This window comes from Oncorhynchus nerka, linkage group LG5 (assembly GCF_034236695.1).
Source record: "Oncorhynchus nerka isolate Pitt River linkage group LG5, Oner_Uvic_2.0, whole genome shotgun sequence".
Taxonomy (NCBI): Eukaryota; Metazoa; Chordata; class Actinopteri; order Salmoniformes; family Salmonidae; genus Oncorhynchus; species Oncorhynchus nerka.
In genome coordinates this window covers 49,453,340-49,474,500 of record NC_088400.1, presented here as the reverse complement: position 1 = coordinate 49,474,500, position 21,161 = coordinate 49,453,340, and the positions used below count along the sequence as shown (strand labels likewise).

The 21,161-nt window shown below is 42.3% G+C and overlaps 1 protein-coding gene across 8 annotated transcripts in view; it reads left to right on the top strand.

Moving 5' to 3' along the window:
- The first annotated feature begins 846 nt into the window (after window positions 1-846).
- LOC115129563 (prominin-1-A-like) overlaps window positions 847-21,161 on the top strand; it is a 115,687-nt gene continuing 95,372 nt past the window's right edge. For all 8 annotated transcript variants that reach the window (XM_029660065.2, XM_065018717.1, XM_065018715.1 and 5 more), the window contains exon 1: window positions 847-1,425. In XM_029660065.2, coding sequence (XP_029515925.1) covers window positions 1,188-1,425 — 238 coding nt within the window. In that variant the 5' untranslated portion in view covers window positions 847-1,187. The remainder of the gene's footprint in view (window positions 1,426-21,161) is intronic.

The following is a 21,161-nucleotide window of genomic DNA, read 5'->3' as shown; positions in this document are numbered from 1 at the left end:
TAATGCTCGAATTCCTGATAGAAAACACAGAAGTGTTTTTTTAAATTCGTGATTTTACATGTATGAATATTCAATTTTGCCATTGGTAGCACATTGGTTCCTTCGAAGGTGACGACAATCCGTGGTTTCATCTGCTTCACGTGCGATCAAGCAACTCTACCAAATCCATTTCAGGGCCGAGATCTGACAGGGGTGTCGCCATATACGATGATATGGTCCACCCACACCCGTCATTTCTTCTCTTCCTTTGACTTGGTCCTGCCGCTCTCTGGCTGCAGATGCTTGTGCTTGAGGCCTCTTCTTCCACTTCTTCTCATCTTTTCTTGTTTCAGTGTTACCAGAGTCTTGTCTGGGGACTGGGGGAGTCAACAAGAAATTGACTAGGCCCTTTCACAACAATATAAACATCTCGATACCGCCCAAGCCTACGTGGGTGATGGGTACTATATTTATTTGATATTATCTCAATCATATCAACTAAAACTGCCAATTTTTGTGCAATCAATTAGTTTAATTTCTTAGAGATAAAATTATACTTCAACAAAATAATGTTTCAGGAATGCTAATTGTATCTGCTACTAACAACAGATGGTGGGTGTCAAAATCCTCTTTCTTGTGCTTTTTGAGGTGGAACAACCAAGTGGTGTTTTTACATATTGTATTTGTTTTAAACATGAATTGGTTAAAAAAGATGAGGAGCATCACTCGCCAGTCACTGGGTTTGGCGGCATGCGCATTGATATGGGCTAGTGTGGATGAAATTGCAAGGCCGAATTATTGTTCCAGTCCGCCCCTGCCCGAGCCTCACACAGCCAGTAGTGTGAATGCGCACGCATTCTCTCGCGCAGCCATCCAAACCTTCCCGTTCCTCTAGCACACTGCACAGATGCTCCAGCCAATTTGACAGTCGGTCTGATATCATCTCTGAGGAACTGAGCGGTTGGAGGACCGGAGAAAAGAAACACCCGGTTTGCGTCCATATGAGGAGCCACTGACCGTGGGAACGATGATAATCACGAATCCTTCCCCGGACAGCAGGACTTAAAACCTGCAGTCCCACTGCTCAACCCTTCCCTTTTATTTCCACATTTTAGTAGAGATACGGACGTAGCGACATTTTTGTACCATCTCCCTCGTTGTAGCCTATTTTAACCCCTGTACATTGAGCTTGACAGTGTCTTGGGACGATGTGGAAAACCGGTCTTCTTCTCCTCTTTTGGGGACTATTAACGTCTGGTGAACTCCAGCAAGAAGAAACGGAGCCAGAGCGCCGAAGTCTGCCACCGTCGGGAAAGTTGGATTTTGGCTATGTGCCTCAGGGAGTTTACCAAACCCTCGCCTATTACGAACCTGGAGTAATAGGGTTACTGTTCCACATGGTGCACGCTTTCCTATACGTCGTGCAGCCCAACCCGTTCCCGGAAGGTAAGTGCAATGTTGTTTTGATGCCCATTGATGCTGTCCAATAACATTTCATAAGAATACACCGTAGGTAACAAGCCATCTAGCTTCAACTCATTATAAGTGAAGCACAGTGAGGCACTTCGTCCTCGTTTAGCGTTAGCGCCGTCATTGTCGTTTACAAAGTTTGCCAATGGCAAGATAAGTTATTTGCTATGACACATGCGTGCAGAGATGTTCAAATCATCGCAGGAAGGGCTTTATCTTCTATTTGGCAGCTGTGAATATGTCACACAGGTTTACGCAAAACATGCCCATCCAATGCGTAAAAATGTGTTTATTTGCATCATATTTCTACATTCTTGTTGTGCTTTAAGAGTATTTTGCCTACAGTGTGCTGCCTGCCGGTGTCAACATAATTACAATTAAACCGACCCTTACTGACTTTGCATCATGTGGTCACTAAATAGTCTGGGCACACAATTCATGAGAAAATGCCAAGACCCAATGGGGATGGAATGGGTTGGACGGTGGACCGTTCGTCCAATTTAATGCAATTAGGCCTAACTTTCCATATAACTCAAATAAGGTGTCTTTAAAGTAAGTATTGTGTGGTCACTTGAATTGAGGGGGTTGGTAGACAATACTACCCCATCTCAGTGTTCATAATCATTTAGTAAATCTGGAGATTAGGAGTGTCTCCCTGTGTCACAGATTTAACTAGGTAATCCCATAATCTGGAATGCCATATGTTGCTGTGCTTTTAGTTTCAAGGGTAGTCAGAGGCATTCGTTGATATATGGCTCAAACTCACTTACACAATGGATGTTCAATTTGTTCATTGGATATCATTGTTGGGTTCTATTACACATCTATAGGTAAAGTTGAAATCCCATGTTAGAGATAGTGGGGTTTGTATTGTATGAACTGTCTATAGGAATTGTGTCTTAAAAATGTTCCATGAATGCAAAAAAAAAAAAATTAACACCGAAATGAATTATATGACCATTATTAGACAATTATTATTATTATTAGGCAATATATTTTAGACATCCATCCATATTACTGTAGGGGGTTTCATTATTATTTCAAATTAATCCTATGCTTAATTGAAACCAGATAGCCTCAGCTGTACAGTCACATGTCTGCCAATTAACTGGGACATAAAAATGCACACATGGAGATTTAGCATGATAATCCAGTGATCTGTCAGGCCTATTTTGATTGGAAGGGACAGGCTGTACCTAATGCTTCCCCATAACACTGTTGTGGCTGCCGTAAATCATCATACATAGTGTGGCAGTGGACCATTTTCAAAGAAAAATTCATCTTGATTTCTGATTTCTTAATGCATTCATATAAAATGTATGACATACCTGTTCTCCTAGATTCATTTATTGGTGCACCACGGCCCCCAAACCAACAATCAGGGCTGTAAACTCCCAAAATATCCCATTTGAAACCAATAGAGGCCAAATAATTAGTTCAGGTGGGAGGCAACAGAACTACAGGTAGGTGCACTGCACCAAAATCCCGAATTCAGACTTCTAATTATCCTTACACCTCTGAAGAATCTAGCCACTTCCATGCCAGTCGGAAGAACTTAAGTGTTATCTCTGAACACACAAAAGCTAGTTTTTCCACCGACAGTGGGATAAGAGGAACCATGGGATGTTAACAGCACTCGGTGGATACTAGAGATCCTGACTGCCAATGTGTCCAGCCTGATACATGCCATTAAGGTATCCTGACACTCACACCTCACCATTGCTCAAAAAATAAGTCATGAAATCAGTTAAATAAATAAACTATTCATATACATTTGCACTGCATTGCCCCCCAACCCCAAAAAGAACACGTGTTCAAAAGTCAAGCAAATGATAAAATACAACATCTAATGAAGTAAAAAAATATGTAAAGTGTACAACATTACGCATAAATAAACAAAACAATATTCCCAAACCCCCTGCCAAAAAATAAGTAATGAAATAACAAAAATAAAAAAATGGCCAGCTCTAACAATGCAATCAACACACATTCATAGTATAAAATACACAATATCAAGACATTTATATTTAAAAAATAAATAAATTATAAAGCATTGTGAAAACAACATGGTATTGTTCTGTGTGTGTGTACACAGTATGTAACGATGGGTGAGTTGGAGATGCAAACAAAGTTGAGAAGCAGCTGTGAAGAGTTTGTGAAAAGTATTTGGTCAAATACTTCGTACTTGCGTCTTATACATTTTAATATTTTTGTAATTTCAAATACGCTCTCATGCAGAGCGACTTACAATTAGTGCATTCATCTTAAAATAGCTAGGTGAGACAACAACACATCACAATCGTATCATGTACATTTTCCCCCCAACAAATTATTTATCAGAAAAGTCAGTGCTAGTAGGAAACGACACATGGGGACGGGGGGGGGGGACGGAAGAGTCATGGTATTGATGTATGGACCGGTTTGGGTTTTATTTGAATGGTTGGTTTGTTAAATGTGATATGCCGTGTTGTAACGTCGATTTTTTTAATAGTTTACACCGCTACTTGAGTCATCCCGATTAAAGCAGCTCCCCACACCTCTCTGATTCAGAGGGGTTGGGTTAAATGCGGAAGATACATTTCAGATATACAACTGACTTTAGGTATCCCCCTTTCCCTTTCCTCTCTCCATGCTGCTTTTCACACAGACATAGCCCCACCCCCTGTCACTCAAGGAGCGCATTTGTTGTTGTTTGACCACAAGACACTTGCGTTCAGTCTGCATGGTCAATGCAGCGCATGCAACGATGTTGATGACGATGTTGTTTCCACTTCTTAATATAAATCCACTAGCATTCTATAATTACACTATTAGTTTGTTTCTTACATCTGAAATCAGATAGTTTGTCTTTTCTTAGCATGTTTTAGCTAAATCGTGTTACCCGTTAATGCTAATCGCTAGTTAGCTGGCTAGCTAGCGAGCTAATACATGTACTGAGTCAGAGCAAATGTAGCTAGCTAATATAGCCTGATATCAGTGCAGGTGTAAGCCAAAATCAGCATGTTGATCGTTCAACACTATCTGCTAAATCAAAGAGGAATTAGCAAAGCATGAGTATGTTTGCTACATGAAGAAACATTTAATGTAGCCAAAGATGATAGGGTCCCCTAGGAAAAACTGGCCATGACTTTGGTTCGTACCCTGTCACAATAACTCCCTGGAATTTTAATTCATTGTCATGTCAAACACTGTATTCAAAGTGCCCACTATTATTTATATTCGAACTATGAATAAATATTATATTTCCATGATTCCAACAGTTCACCCAAGTGTATTGATCTAAATCACAAGTCAAATTGCAATTGCAACATTTGTTAAAAAAATAGGGCCATGTTTTTTTGTTAAAATCTTGCAGCCCTACATGGCAGTGTGTAAATGATCTCAAATGAGTGCAGGAAATGCAGAAATGGATGGAAATGCGGGAAATGATTTTAGTTTGAAGTTTCATTGAACATAAAAACAATCAGAATGGAGAAAGACCCATTGACCCAATACCCATTGAAATGCATGTGTTGCCACCGTAGGGTCACGCACTACTCAAAGCACATTTAGAACTTTTATTATTGAAAAACACAAGATACGTCATAAGTCACTTTTTTTTTAAAATACTGTGATATGATATTTTGGCCATATTGCCCAGCCAGGACAGAGAAGAGTTTTGACTGGGCTGAGTGGGAGCTGCCTTCCCGCAGGGGTCGGCGGGCCAAGAGACCAGAGGTGGTGGAACAAGTGCTCTGGTTGGGATGTAGGGTTTGAGCAGAGCCTGAAGATAAAGGAGGTGCAGTTCCCCTTGCTGCTCCCTAGGCAAGCACCAGGGTCTTGAAGATGGTGCGAGGTGGAGCTTGAGGTGGTGGGCCGACATCCGAGCTGAGATGTCTGCCAGTCACGCAGAGATGCTTGTCAGTGTCAGGAGGGGGAAGGAGAAGAGTAATTGAGTGTCAATGAGAACAGAGGAGAGAGTCCAGCTTTGGTAGAGCATAGAGTCTCTGTGACACAAGAGGAGAGTGCTCTGGAGGAGGGGATGGGATCGAGTGGGCAGGTTGTTGGGTGGCTGGGCATCACTAGCTGCAGGATTTAACCTGGAAAGAGACTTTTAGACTTTTACTCAAGTAGTATTTTACTGGGTGACTGTCACTTTTACTTGAGTCATTTTCTATTAACATATCCTTACTTTTACTCAAGTATGACAATTGGGTACTTTTTCCACCACTCCGATTGAGTGCAGGAAATGCAGAAATGACAAAAGTGCCGGAATTTGTTGAATTGAACAGTATAAAACAAATAAAACAATCAGATTGGAGAAAGACTCATTGAAATCACTTAGAATGTATGTGTTGCCACCCTAGGATCACACTACTCATAAAGCCAATGTAGAACGTTTAATATTCAACAACTAAAAATAATTTCAAATACCATCATTACCGTCCATAAAAAAAAAAAAATACTGTGATATAATATTTTGGCCATATCACCCAGCCCTAGCCAAGTGCCACCATCCCGACCGCCAGATGCTCTCGGACTATGAGAGAACACATAGTCAGATGACGAGAGAGCAGCTGGAGTAGCAGTGTTCTCTGGGGAAAACCATGTCGCCGCCATGGCCAAGAAGTCAAGGGACTGAAGAGCAACATGGGCTGAGATGAACTCAAAAGGCTCAGATGAGTTCCAAACGCTACCAGAGACTAGGAATTCCACACGGGTTGTGCGCGCAGGGTACACTAAATTAGGAAGGGTTACAGCCAGGAGCAAACTGAGATGTAACTTGCCAAAGCTGCAAAAGAGCAAAATGAGATCATCAGAAAAGAACTAGGTAAGATACTGAAGTGAGAGTGTGGTGGGAGCCTTCCTCGAACAACTCGGCATAATGTCTTTGTTTCGGCAACAACAACGAAAAATTAACAATACAGACGCTTTTAGTACTAGCACTAAATGCCCAGTAGAGGTGAAGACACACCTCCCAGCACTGAATGCTGATTGCCTGGCAGAGCTGAAGAAAACACTCCCTACAATACAACACGCCTACAAATTAGCAAGACTGTTACACAAGTAGGCCTATAACTTATCCAAGTCCACAACGGCAGTCACACGTACTGAGCAATCAGACAGCTTATAGACTACTAGGTAAAAGACAGCACTTAAATTCAATTGCCCTAGCAAGACAATACCAACAGCTACTTATTGAATCCAAAAATGTACTTGTCGCTCTTGTAAGAGTTGATCCCTTTCCAAACTATAGATGATGCACTAAGACTGGGGCCAAGTAAGGCTCCTTAAATAGTCAGGGAAGACAGGTGAGGCCAGTCCTTCTTAAAAGACCCAATATTTACCAAGGGCTATTTACACAAATTGGTCTGAAAATAATCCAAGCTCACAGTGGGAAAAAAATACATACTTGCTGATCCCCTTCCAAACTATAGATGTGTGGGAGATTATGCACAAACAGGTGTAGACTAACAGTGACATGTTTACATACAGGTCCTTTTACAACAATGCAGAGTTATAAAATGTAAGTGACATAAGGAGTAAATACACAGTGAATAACGAACAATAACAAGTCCAAAATAACATGGCTGTATACAGGGAGTACCAGTACCAAGTCGATGTGCAGGGTTACGAGGTAATGGAGGTAGCTATGTACATATAGGGGCAAAATGACTAGGATAGAGAATAGACAGTAGCAGCAGCATATGTGGTGAGTTAAGGTGTGTTGTGTCCTGTGTGTGTGTGCATAGAGTCAGTACAAGAGAGTTAGAGCAAAAAAGGGTCAATGCAGGTTGTCCGTGTAGCCATTTGATTAGCTATTTAGCAGTCTTGTTTAAAAGTGTTATGGCTAGGTGGTAGAAGCTGTTCAGGGTTCTGTTGGTTCCATACTTGGTGCACTGGCACCGCTTGCCTTGCAGTAGTAGAGAGAGCAGTTTATGGCTTGGGTGTCTGGAGTCTGACAATTTCTGACCCATGCCAAATCTTTTCAGCTTCCTGCGGGGGAAGGGGTGCTGTCGCGCCCTCTTCACAACTGTGTGGGTGTGTGGACCATGTTAATTCCTTAGGGATGTGTACACAGAGGAATTGTTTAGGCTGTCTGTGGTGTATTGCACAATAATTTGTTCTGGGTCGGTCTGCGCTGGATGTGCATGCTGGCTCCGGTTTTAGTTCTGACGGCGCCTTTTCTCCCCATAAGCATGCTTGGCCCTTTTCCGGTCTGCTGACACAATCAGGTCCTCAAACTCAGGGGAGGTTATTAAAAATGCGTTGGGTTCCCCTGGGTCTGTCTCCACATCAGACATCATGTCTCCAGTTGCACCCGCAAATCACTGCTTCTCTTCAGCAGAGAGTTATTTTGACCGACTGGCCGGAGCCTGTGAAATTACAGGCGACAATAAGTTATTCTGCCTAATTAACAAATGGTCTCCAACTCTGGAATGATAATATAAAAAAATATTTTAAAAAGCCCAAAAAGTACACACACTAAAAGCTGTGGAACAAGTCTCAACTTTTCAAAATTCAGTACTGCACTTCAAAATGTATGGATTGGTTTACATTTATAAACTAGCGTGTCTCTGGCGATGCTGCCTTTTGCTTTTTGATGTCCTTTGCTCTGTCCGGGGTGTCCGACGAATTATGCCGCTCTTTCAGTCCAATACCGGTTTGCAGCTGCACCTGAGGCATCAGTGTGTGGTGTATTAGCAGTGGTTACATGCATCAAAATCCTTGAGAAAATTGTAAGATATAGAATTATGTTACAGCCAGTCCATGTCTTTATGAGACCACTCACCTTCAAGATCTAGGTGAAACCAGGCGTATGTCGCACGTCTCTACTTCACAGGAGAGCCATTTGGACATAAACTTTTATTTTTATCAAAATGCATTTTTGGGCAGAAATGCCTTCTGGAACATGTGAACTTTCATGTGCCTTAATAATAACAAACTTGTATGCCATCTGCAATACAAATAACATTGTTAAATTACGAGCCTAAATTGGATTAGCCATGAAAAAGTTGGGGACCTTCCCACTAGCCATGATTGGCTGAGATAATGGGCAAGCAATGCCAAGAGATGAGTTCGGATTGGTCTGGCTTGTAGCACGCTTCTGTCTATAACATGTAGGTAATCCTTTCTAACGCAACTTTTTTGAAAGATATCACGTAGTAAAGCAGAAAAGGTGTTGCTCTCCACTTTCTGGAGGACTGAGTTTTGAAATCAGTTGAATGCCCATTGGAGTTAGAGCATGATACCTAAGGAGATGGAGAAAATTCTGCCGCTTGATTGCAAAGGGTGTCGAAAAGAGAACACACAGAAGGCTATTGTATAAAACACCTGTCTCTGGATTACATCTTCAAACTAAGGGCAACCATGGCATCCGTGACAGAGAGGGAGAAGCGTCCATCCATGTATATGGGTAATATAGTCAAGCTAGCTACATTTTCAGATAGTTATAGCCTAATGTTATCTAGCTAGCTAACATTGAACCTGGTTGTTTAGCTACCTGCAGATTCATGCAGGGTAGTAACGTTATGAGTTGGGATTATGGTTCATTGTTTAGCTAGCTAGCTACATTTCTTAACAAAAGACTCCACTATGCAAGTAACTATTTCAATAGAATGTTCATGATGTCACTGCGACAACTGTCGATAGACGTAGCTGGTACATTTGGTCTGGCTATCTACTCCGATTCCAGAGCACTCGCGTCTGAGTGTGCCACAGTGCAGAATAACTGACGGATTTACGAACGCTCAAAACCCATTGAATGTGGCCGGTGTCAGTAAACGTTGGCAAAAAAAATCGTAATTAAATTGTTGCCAGAAAAACAGTAATGTTCACCAACGCTCTGGATAACATAAAAACAACCTAACTAGCTCTGCTAGGGCGAGTAAAATGGTCAGAGTGAGTTGTTCTCTCATTTGTGTCTGAAATAGCTAGCAAGCTAGCCAACATTAGCCTGCTAGCTTGGGACTGCTGTTGTTAGGTCAGCACGCTAGGATCAACCCTACTCCTCGGCCAGAGCATCTTGTGTGTGCTCTGAACTCTCCGAGAGCAAAACGCTCTGAATGCACAAACACACCCGAGGACAATAGACACTGTGTTGGAGGCTATTAGCGTGTGTAAAGATCTTTGACCTCCCAGAGCCGTCAAAATCAAGACTGGTCAGGCTCTGTTTATATTCTGTTTTCTCAATACTGCTTCTTATCATTAAAGATATTCCGACTTACATGTACACACTCGGAAACAGGCCATTCTACGCAGTGGTTTGGATGGAGCTCACCACACCTAAGTAATGACAGGGGAAACACTTCTTACACTGGCAGAGGTGGTTAGAGGGTGTTCTCGTCCCCAGCACATTAGATTAAACCATCATGTCTATGGCACAGTGTTTCCTCTTGGTTACATCATCACAAACTGGTGCCGTGAGCACTGTAATGGACAATAATGCTTATGTCCATAACATCCATCATTTCGTTATGATTTATGGGAGTAGCCTACATCACACAGCTGAACTGCGATATGTCACCATTCTGTTGTTAAAACACCTTTCCTCCACTATCCGCCAACCCGTAAGAGCTGTTATTAGCAATCTAGCAACATTTGTCAACTTGTCTGTCACTTCCACCCACTCATGCAACCATAGTGCTATCTGACACATATGGCCATACCCGTGCACATCACCCACACATAATCACACAGCAACAGAACCTGTACAGCAAATGTCTCATTCATGTTGTCAAGTTTCTGTCATCCTATAGGTGCCTCCGTTTGCTGTCATTTTAAACCGTTTGACCTATTTTAGTAGAACTGTTCTGTAACATAAGTCACTCTAAAACTTAAAACAAGATGTGAATGAGGTCTTCTTATGCCGTTTCTACTGTCATTCCGAGTCTGTTAGTATGAGACTAGGGAGATTATGCTAACTTAAGCCATGCGAATCCTGGTCGGAAAGTGCTCGGTGACAAATAGAAGGTTTTCTCATTAACGGCACAATTCGAAAAGTATGTTTGATATCCACTCTCCCAGACGTAGCTATGACAGGTGTAATATTGACTCCGTGGACTGGACACAGCAATTCGGCGAGGGAACAGGAATTAGTTAAGGCTAGGTAACAGTTGCCAGGGAGACACACACACACACCGGCAGGCAATGTATTTTAATTTCCCTAATTTTGCATACAGTCAATTCATACAGTCAATTCAGAAAGTATTCACACCCCTTGACTTTTCCCACATGTTGTTGTGTTACAGCCTGAATTTATAATGGATTCAATTGAGATTTTGTGTCACCGATCTACACACAATAACCCATAATGTCAAATTATGTTTTTAGAGGGGTGTGAATACTTTCTGAAGGCATTGTATGTCTGCATGCGCTCATTTGATATAAAGGGTGAACTGAGACAGAGTTTTGGAGGCAACTGCAGCGTTTTTGCGGTTTTAGCAACTCATATTTCCACTGTGCCGCAGGTGCTTCGCTGAGATACGCAGCTCCTTTCAATCCCAGTATTGAGTGTATCTAGTACTAAAATACATTGTTTTCATGGACACGATGGATTCTTTGTTTAACACATGAAGGGAGAAAGTGTTACATTTTAGTAGACCCTAGCCATGATACGCCACACTATAGAAGGCCTATGTCATGTTTCTGCAGTGGCACGGTGTCTGAAATGACAGTTATGTGCTGTGTCTGAAATGTCCATCATGATATGAATATGTTTATGCCTATGTTTTTGTGGATGTGGAAGGCAGTAGTGGGATGATGGGGCAGGGATTGGTCAGCTTGTCGCAGATGGCATCAGCAGTGGGCATCAATCTGGGGTCACTTCTAATCACAATGGTCTCCCTCCTTAGCTCTGCTGGGTCCTCTCAGGACAACATGGCTGTGTCTGATTGTCCCTGCTATGTACTCTAAACTAAAAGTGTACAAACAGTTTTTATAACACACTGTTTAATGAAAAAGGTATACAGTAAGCTATAAATATGAGCCTATGACTCATCCATACATACGGAGCACGAGTATGTGTCATTGTCTATCACGATTTGTTCCCTGACTGAACACGGACCCTTTTCCAGTTGCATTGCATTGTGGGTCTGAAATTGCGATATACTCCCTGAGGACTGCACATCAAATTCCCGCTGTGGTGCACAGTGAAATGAGCATGACATCCTGTCCATTTCAATTGGTTGCTTCTCACGTTCAGATAACACTCCTTGTGAGTGGGATGCAATCAGAACACCTATCACTTGCTTATCAAGCCAATGACATGTAAGCATATCTGTGTCTAGAGCTCAGCCTCACTGTTACTGTAACAGGACGTGAAAATGTGAGTGGGCTGGATGTATGACACAGTTTCCCTGGTGTGTATCAGCGCCTGTCACACACAGTCATGTCACTGTAGTGACTGTGGTGCCCGTAGTGTGGTAATGCTCCAAGACAGCCATGGGCATGGTCTTACTTGCCTAACATAATGCCAGCTGAACGCCTGTGGCAAAGTGCCACTCTGTCGCGTAGCTAAGTCGGCCTATGCAGTCGCCTGCACCATATTGAGTCATTTCTTTCGTATGTTTTCAATTATTTGGGCTTTCTTTATAGACTTAATGTACTGACAAAGAGTACGACAAAGAGTAGCTAGCTGGACATAGTGTACATTGGGCTCAAATGGCATACCATGTAATATAAGCAGTGAGCACAAATAGATCAACATTATTCTGTCGTTCAGAGCCTATCATTATGGGTTGTTTAGTGTTTGCTACTCCATTGTGTAGCAACAGTTGTGACTAGGCTAACTATGGCCCACTCACTCTGTTCATGGTTGATATCAAAATAACACCGTTTTTACCGCAATCCTGATATAACTTACTGCCAAACCAAAAGACGAAATAACCTCAAGAATGTAATGATAACAAAATGATATAAAATAGACTAGTGTGAGGCATGGAAATTAGTCACTCATACACCAACAATGGCTGGGACAGGTGCTAGTTATTTGTTTCCTTTCGGTGGCCTAGGCCAAAATCTTATGAAGTTGATTTGTGACTACCTTGTCTGGACCATACTGCTTTGTGTGATATATTTAAAGGCAACTCAATACTAAGGGGGCTCTGGATATAGCACAAACAGAAGAGCTATCCTAAATGGCTATCCTAAATGGCTATCCTAAATGGCTATCCTAAATGGTGGCCCGTTACATTCATTCTACTTTTATTGAGGTATTAGTGATCATTTTGTTTTCATGAGCTACTTGCTTTATGTGTGTTACAGCACAGATGGCATTTATTTGTAATGATGTATTGGACATAAATTAATTGCAAATGGGGTCGCAGACCATCAATAATAGCCAAGCAGGACCCACAATGCATTTGGAAAGTATCCAGGCCCCTTGACTTATCCACATTTTGTTATGTTACAGCCTTATTCTAAAATGTATTTCACCCCCCCCCCCCTCATCAATCTACACACAATACCCCACAATGACAAAGCAAAAAAACGTTTTTCATATTTTTTTCAAATGTATAAAAAAAAAAACACGTAAATATTACATTTACATAAGTATTCAGACCTTTTACTCAGTACTTTGTTGAAGCAGCTTTGGCAGTGATTACAGCCTCGAGTCTTCTTGGGTATGATGCTACAAGCTTGACACACCTGTATTTGGGAGTTTCTCCTATCCTTCTCTGCATATCCTCTCAAGCTCTGTCAGGTTGGATGGGGAGTGTTGCTGCACAGCTATTTTCAGACCTCTCCAGTGATGCTCGATTAGGTTCAAGTCCAGGCTCTGGCTGGGCCACTCAAAGACATTCAGAGACTCGTCCCGAAGCCACTCCTGTGTTGTCTTGGCTGTGTGCTTAGGATTGTTGTCCAGTTGGACGGTGAACCTCAAATTAAATTAAATGACATTTTATTTGTCACATACGTACATGTGCTTAGCAGATGTTATTGTGGGTGTAGCGAAATGCTTGTAGTTACCGCCACTCTGGTATCCAAAAGTTCTTCCCGGCTGTATGTAATAACACAAAAAATGTCCTAAGCGCTCGAAGCACGGCAGCCCTATTTGTCGCCGCCATTATCAGGTCCTTCGACCCTGCCTGAGGTCCTGAGCACTCTGCAGCAGGTTTTTATCAAGGATCACTCTGTACTTTGCTCCGTTCATTTTTCCCTCAATCCTGACTAGTCTCCAGTCCCTGCCAATGAAAAACATCCCCGAAGTATGATGCTGCCACCACTATGCTTCACCGTATGGAGTGTGCCAGGTTTCCTCCAGATGTGACGGTTGGCATTCAGACCAAAGGGTTGAATCTTGGTTTCATCAGACCAGAGAATCTTGTTTCTCATGGTCTGAGAGTCTTTAGGTGCCTTTTGGCAAACTCCAAGCAGGCTATCTTGTGCCTTTTACTGAGGAGTGGATTCCGTCTGGCCACTCTACTATAAGGCCTGATTGGTGGAGTGCTGCAGAGATGGTTGTCCTTCTGAAAGGTTTTCCTATCTCCACAGAGAAACTATGGAGCTCTGTCAGAGTGACCATCGGGTTCTTGCTCACCTCCATGACCAATGCCCTTCTTCCCCGATTGCTTAGTTTGGCCGGGCAGTCAGCTGTAGGAAGAGTCTTGGTGGTTTCAAACTTCTTCCATTTAAGAATGATGGAGGCCACTATGTTCTTGGGGACCTTCAATGCTGCAGAAATGTTTCGGAACCCTTCCCAAGATCTGTGCCTCGACACAATCTCTGAGCTCTACCGACAATTCCTTTTTGCACTGACATGTACTGTCAACTGTGGGACCTTATATAGATATGTGTGGGCCTTTCCAAATCATGTCCAATCAATTTAATTGACCACAGGTGGACTCCAATCAAGCTTGTAGAAACATCTCAAGGATGATCAATGGACACAGGATGCACCTGAGCTCAATTTCAAGTCTCATTGCAAAGGGTCTGAATACTTATGTAAGTAAGCTATTTCTGTTTTTTATTTTTAATACATTTGCAAAAATTTACAAAAACCTGTTTTCGTATTGTCATTAAGAGGTAATGTGTGTAGATTGATGAGTACATATTTGTATTTAATCTATTTTAGAATAAGGCTGTAACATAACAAAATGTGGAAAAAGTGAAGGGGTCTGAATACTTTCTGAATATACCGTATTTTCTTCCTACTACACAAAGCAAATGCCAAAACCCCTACCTTTGCTCTTATCTTTGGTTTCCCCATCACCATAGCTACCACAGTACTGGTTTGATTATTTGAAGCAAGTGATTCCTTTCTGTTAATTTACGCTAGGCTATGAAATGTCATACGAGTGTACCATTTATGCCGTTTTATGTAATGATATTGTGTCATTTGTGTCCGTTGGGATAAAGCATTATCCGATGAAGAATTGAGGATGTAGGCTAACCTATAACCGTTAATCCTGTTCTGCCAGGCTGTCGTTTCTCTCACCACAACGTCTTATAGCTTAACTATGTCGCACTGTCTTGAGGCCAGCAGCAATATAGCATAGATTCATGTGCACAGTCTGCCAACATTTGATATGCATGAGCTACAATATTGCCTGAAATCAACTCTCAGTCACTCCTCCCATTCAAATGAAATAACGCTCTTAAAGATTACAGATGAAGGTTGAGTGAATTTCCTCCTCACGTTCCGAAATAACGCTGGAAACAAAATCCACTCCTTTTTGCAGACACAACTTGTTGAGACGGCTCTCAACTTTTCAAAGCAGTTTGAAGTCAAGAGCTCTTCTCTTCCGTGCAGTTTATAACTAACTAGGCCTACACATGAATTTCTCCTCGACTTTAAGCCGACGCTAGAGAATCCAAGATTAATTCTGTCATATGAGCTCATGCCCCCCCCCTTGTGATGGTTGCATTTGCAAACCCCCCAGAAAAATACCTTTGCATGGTGTTCCACGTTAGTGCAGTAATCAAGAACCCTGCAGGAACTCGATTCCGCCAAGGGGATGGCAGCCAAATCACTACTGCTGAATGAAATGCTTAATTTTAGTGGAGCTACTTTCCTTCACATAGCTTTGGACGGGATTTCGCCCGAGCCGCAAGACAAAGAATTCTGAGAGTTCAGAGTGCTTGAAAGACTCCTAATTGCCCGCTTTTTTTCTCTGTGAAGTGAATAATCGTTAAGTATGCCGGCAAATCTGTATGTGCTCTTCAACGGGGTGCCACAAATTGATTATAAAGGATATAAGGTATTTCCGGTAATTCTGATCCAAGAGGCAAGCGCTGTGTCTCATTAATTGAAGCTCGCCTTACCAAACACTAGGCTGGCGTATTGGCAGAGCGAGGATGGAACATATGATACGAGATATGGCATTGAGATGTCCTGGGACTTTGAGTCTTTCAGGTAATGCTATTCGCACAATGCCACCAACGTCGCTTCAATCGGCATAGGTTCAATCTGTCAAAGAAAGAAGGGAATGTGATGAAAAGACAGAGAGAGAACCACAGAGAAAACAGAGGGTAAAAAGCAGGAAATCCACTTAGCGATAGGAAACGAAACAGTCAAAGATCCGAACAGGAAGACAAACATGGCGTCCCTTAGAGAGAAAATAGGGAGAACAATATAAAGATCAAGAGAAGCAGTGAAGAAAAGGAGAGGGAGAAAGAATGAAAAAGAGAGAGCGCGTGGGAGAGACAAATAGAGAGAGCGCTGCCACATCATGAAGCGGCGGTTGCGGCCATGTCTCGCTCGGGCACGTCATATATGGGTCAGCCCTGGGAAGCCGAGCAGGCGAGCAAGCCACTGTCCTGGTGAATGGACGGCAAGTCATGCATCCTCTCCATCCTTTAGTTCAGCTTCATTGGCGGGCGCAACCGTGCCCTCTGGGAGCTGGCACTGGGGACATGGTGAGTTGTAATTGCAGATGTGCTGCAGTAAGGGTCAACCTGCCAACGCCTGAGATGACTACTCGGACGACCTACTCTGCGTGGCATCAGCTTCAGTGCTACTTCAGAGTATCCTTTTAGCCTTACTACGTTTAAGAGACAGGGGGCCCTCAGTTAAATGTACCACTGATGGTCTGTGTCACAATGAAGAAGTGAGGTTAAGAGTGTGTAATTTAGCTCTTGAGGACTGGGATTGGTTGGTGTCAGGGATATATAAATTATCTCTTGAAAACCAATGCTAATGCTAATTGGTTTAGGGCGCACCCTAATTATCCTTCAATTACTTTTTCACACAGACACTGAGTGCAGTGCCTCTTTGCATGTGAGTAGTTTTTCCCCAACATAGAATGTCAAATAATCAAAAAGGTTAGCCTACTGAGGGGACCACAAGTAGGGTCCACTTTAAATCAGATGACGGACTGAAAATTGCCCATGTGCCGCATGTTTAAGACCCGTGCTCCCGATAGCGAACAACACATGATGACACAGCTCCATCTGTTTTATTGACAGTGTGTGGGGTGGATTTAGGTTTCCTTCTCTGATCAATAGGCACCCGCCCTCTGTAGTTAGAGTTGTCTGTCCTTCATTGTTGCCGTGACACTGGTTTAGCTCCTGCAAACTGATGTTAATCAGGGATTGTGTCTACCTGCACCTCTGACGTGCATAGCCAATCCTTAGCCACCCACTGCTTTACAACCGTTAGCCTAGCTGTCCTTGAGCTGTTCTTGTCTATTAATGTTCTGCATTATGTCATAATTCATGTTTTGTGTGGGCCCCAGGAAGTGTAGCTGCTGCTTTCGCAAGAGCTAATGGAGACCCCCCCCCCCCCCCCCCCAAAAAAGAATAATATATTATTATTATATATAATTAGTGGGATACTGATTCAGATGACCTTTCCACTTTAACTATTTTGTGTGAGTCAAATCGCAGTTGAGCTAACCACAGTTCTCATGTGTGTTTTATATAAACTACCAGTTAGCCACTGGGAGTGAAGTTTTCCCACCTTCCCAAATCCCTATTTGTGAAATGTGTAAGATTTTCAGGACAACAGTTTTTCTGGCCTAGTTAGTAACCTTGAATATGGAACTAAAATAATACTGACAAATTCATAAAAAGTTGGCAGATGCTCCACACCTTGCAGTAGACCTAGGCCTAAACCACTGTACTGTACAGTGCCTAACACTTGGATGTGGTTCCAATCTCTACAGAACATGTAGTGTAACAATGAGCTCATGCTAGTTTGACACATTTTATGGTCATTTCATCTTGTTCTCCATGACAATTTCTCTCCCTTGGGTTTTTACTTAAGTGCTTTGAGTGAATCATGCAGCAAACAAAGAGGCAGCAATCAGGAGGCCATAACCCCAAAACGAAAACGAGACTGAAACCATTCCCCTTTTCCGAGCTCTGTTCTATATAGTCTGTTACTCTTCTTTCCGCCCGCCACAGGGAATAATAATGATTATTCTTAATAAGGATGTAAACAAGTGGAAATGATGTCTATGATGCTGCCTCGGGGTGAAAAGACTCAAATCAACGAGGAGAAAAACACGAAGGAAAACATTGTCTTTATCGCCAAAGCCCCAACAAGACGAGCCATTTGATGAGCTATGTGGAAGAAATATGTCCCTCTTGTGTTTAAAAAAAAATGTATTTAAGAAAAATGACTAACAACAGGTTAAACTAATTTTGGCCAAGGAATCCGAGGAATAGGTTTAGACTATAAAAGACAATCAAATGTAATATTGTTTATGTTCTTAACCCTGGGAAACATGGCTCTTAGTCCACCAATTATCATTTTTTAATTTCAATATTTAAAGTAAATAAATGCACTCTAACTTAAGCTTTAAAACTGCACATTTTTCCCTCTGTGTCATGGATTTTCTTTTTTTAATGACAGGAAATTAGCTGGAAACGGACACATTTTCTCTCCGATGACAAGAGACGGGCCTTTTAAAATGTTCCTTCCCAGGGCCCGGGACTTGGTTCGCCTGTCCATGCCCTGCCGAAGTCATAGTAAAACTCCTTGTATGCTATTTTTTTTTTATCTCACTCGAGTTCTGTTCTGATTATGAGGGGGTGCCTACTGAATTTGCTATCACAAAAGGTGTCCTCAGCCCCAAAATGTTTCAGAACCCCTGTATGTGCCTTGCTTTCAGTCTTGCCAACTAGTAACTTTATGGCCTCTGCATTCATTCTAACATCTTACTGTGTATACGTGCTTGCCTGTCTGTCTGTATTTGTGTGTTTTTCTCAACTCGTCCATGTTTCCTATCTCTTTGAGTTCTCTCTGATGTGCTTTCATACTGTACGCACTGTACGTGTGTATGCTTAACCATGCCTACGTGTTTGTGTTTGTATGCCTGAGTAATACTCTGTGTTGGCACATGGACAGCATTAGTTGAGACAGTATTAGTGTGGACTTGGCAGATGCAGCCAAGAGCTTCAGCTGCCTCTATAACACCTCTATTTGCCTGCAGCTTCACAAAAGAGCCTCAGCTGCCTCGATAAGACCTCTGTTTGCCTGCAGCTTCACACAAGAGCCTCAGCTGCCTCGATAAGACCTCTGTTTGCTTGCAGCTTCACACAAGATCCTCAGCTGCCACAATAAGACCTCTGTTTGCCTGCAGCTTCACACAAAAACCTCAGCTGCCTCGATAAGACCTCTGTTTGCCTGCAGCTGCGTCGATATGACCTCGGTTTGCTTGCAGCTTCACACAAGAGCCTCAGCTGCCTTGACAAGACCTCTGTTTGCCTTCAGCTTCACACAAGAGCCTCAACTGCCTCGCTAACATCTCTGTTTGCTTGCAGCTTCACATATGCGCTCCTGATCCACTGCTACAACAGGAAATGCAAACGTGGAGTGTATTGAGTTTTAAAAAGGCTTCTAAAGTTTGTCCACTTTGGAAACTCAGACTTGATTTGCCCTAACGAAAAATGTATCAACCCCTACAAAAATGTGTATTATAATCCACATAATAATGCACATTTCCCGTTGCTGCAGGATCATTTTTCTGCTGTAGAAAACGGGCTCAAATTAAGATCCCACACTTGTATCTGTCTAATAAAAACAGCAATTGAAATATAGCTTAATCTTAAACTAATGTGCCTTGTCTCCCAGCTTTCTAATTGAAATATGTGCGTTAAGTTTCTTCCAGTTGGTTATTACCTTATAAACCACTTAATACCTTTTTTATTAGCACTCAACTATCGATGCACGTCAGTGGGAAGGGGGAAGGACGCCTCACAATAATGGCTGGAACAGAGCAAATAGAATGGCATCAAATATTTGATACCATTCCACTTACTTCACTCCAGCCATTACCACAGGTCCGTCCTCCCCAATTAAGGTGCCGCCAACCTCCTGTGATGCACGTCCTGAAAGACAAGACTTTCTCTCCATCTCGCTCTCTTCCTCAGACAGACCCGTTGGCTCTGTTTGTCAAGACGAATTCTGTTCTCCCTAGCGACTGGATCTATGAGGGCTTTACAGTGTGACCATTTTGTTCGCATATGCGCCTAAATATTTAGCTGCGACCGGGAATTTAAATTTAGGAGCACCAGTGCGCCTAGAAAAATTGTGTGGTGCCAGGACAACAACCTCTTCCTCAACATGATCAAGACAAAGGAGATGATTGTGGTCTTCAGGAAAAGTAGGCTGAGCACGCCCCCATTCTCATCGACTGGGCTGTAGTGAAGCAGGTTGAGAGCTTCAAGTTCCTTGGTGTCCACATCACCAACAAACTAACATGGTCCAAGCACACCAAGACAGTCTTGAAGAGGGCACGACAAAACCTATTCCCCCTCAGGAGACTGAAAAAAATGAGCATGGGTCCTCAGATCCTCAAAAGTTTCTACAGCAGCGCCATCTAGAGCATGGTTGCAACACTACCTGGCATGGCAACTGCTCGGCCTCCGAATGCAAGGCACTACATCACTGGGGCCAAGCTTCCTGCCATCCAGGATCTCTATACCAGGCGGTGTCAGAGGAATGACCTAAAAATTGTCAAGGACTCCAGCCACCCTAGTCATAGACTGTTCTCTCTGCTACCACATGGCAAGCGATACCGGAGCACCAAGTCTGGGTCTAAGAGGCTTCTAAACAGCTTCTACCCCCAAGCCATAAGACTCCTGAACATCTAATCAAAAGGCTTCCCAGACTATTTGCATTGCCCACACCCCAAACCCCTCTTTTACGCCACTGCTACTCTTTGTTATTATCTATACATAGTCACTTTAATAACTCTACCTACATGTACACATTACCTCCATTACCTCGACTAACCGGTGCGCATTGACTCTGTACTGGTACCCCCTGTATGTAGTCTCGCTATTGTTATTTTACTGTTGCTCTTTAATTACTTGTTCCTTTTATTTCTTATTCTTATTCATATTTTTTAAACTGCATTGTTGGTTAGGGTCTTGTAAGTAAGCATTTCACTGTAAGATCCGACGCATGTGACTAATAACAATTGATTTGATTTGATAAGCTGGAAGTAGAAGCCTAAGTGTTATTGTTTATTTGTTTACTCCAATTAGGGGAGGGGTGGTAGGGTTTGCGGGGAATGATAAAGGAAAATATATTTTAAAGATGTGTGTGTGTGTATATATATATATATATATATATATATATATATATATATATATATATATATATATTAAGGGTGTGTATATACAGTATATATAAATATATATAAATACGCCAAAAATATATGGGGGATTGGAAATGATGCAGACAATTACATTGATGGAAGCTACAATCTATCTGCAATATTAAAGCTGATCTACCCACTGAAAAAATAATAACAATACAAAGACATGAATGTCAGTCAATC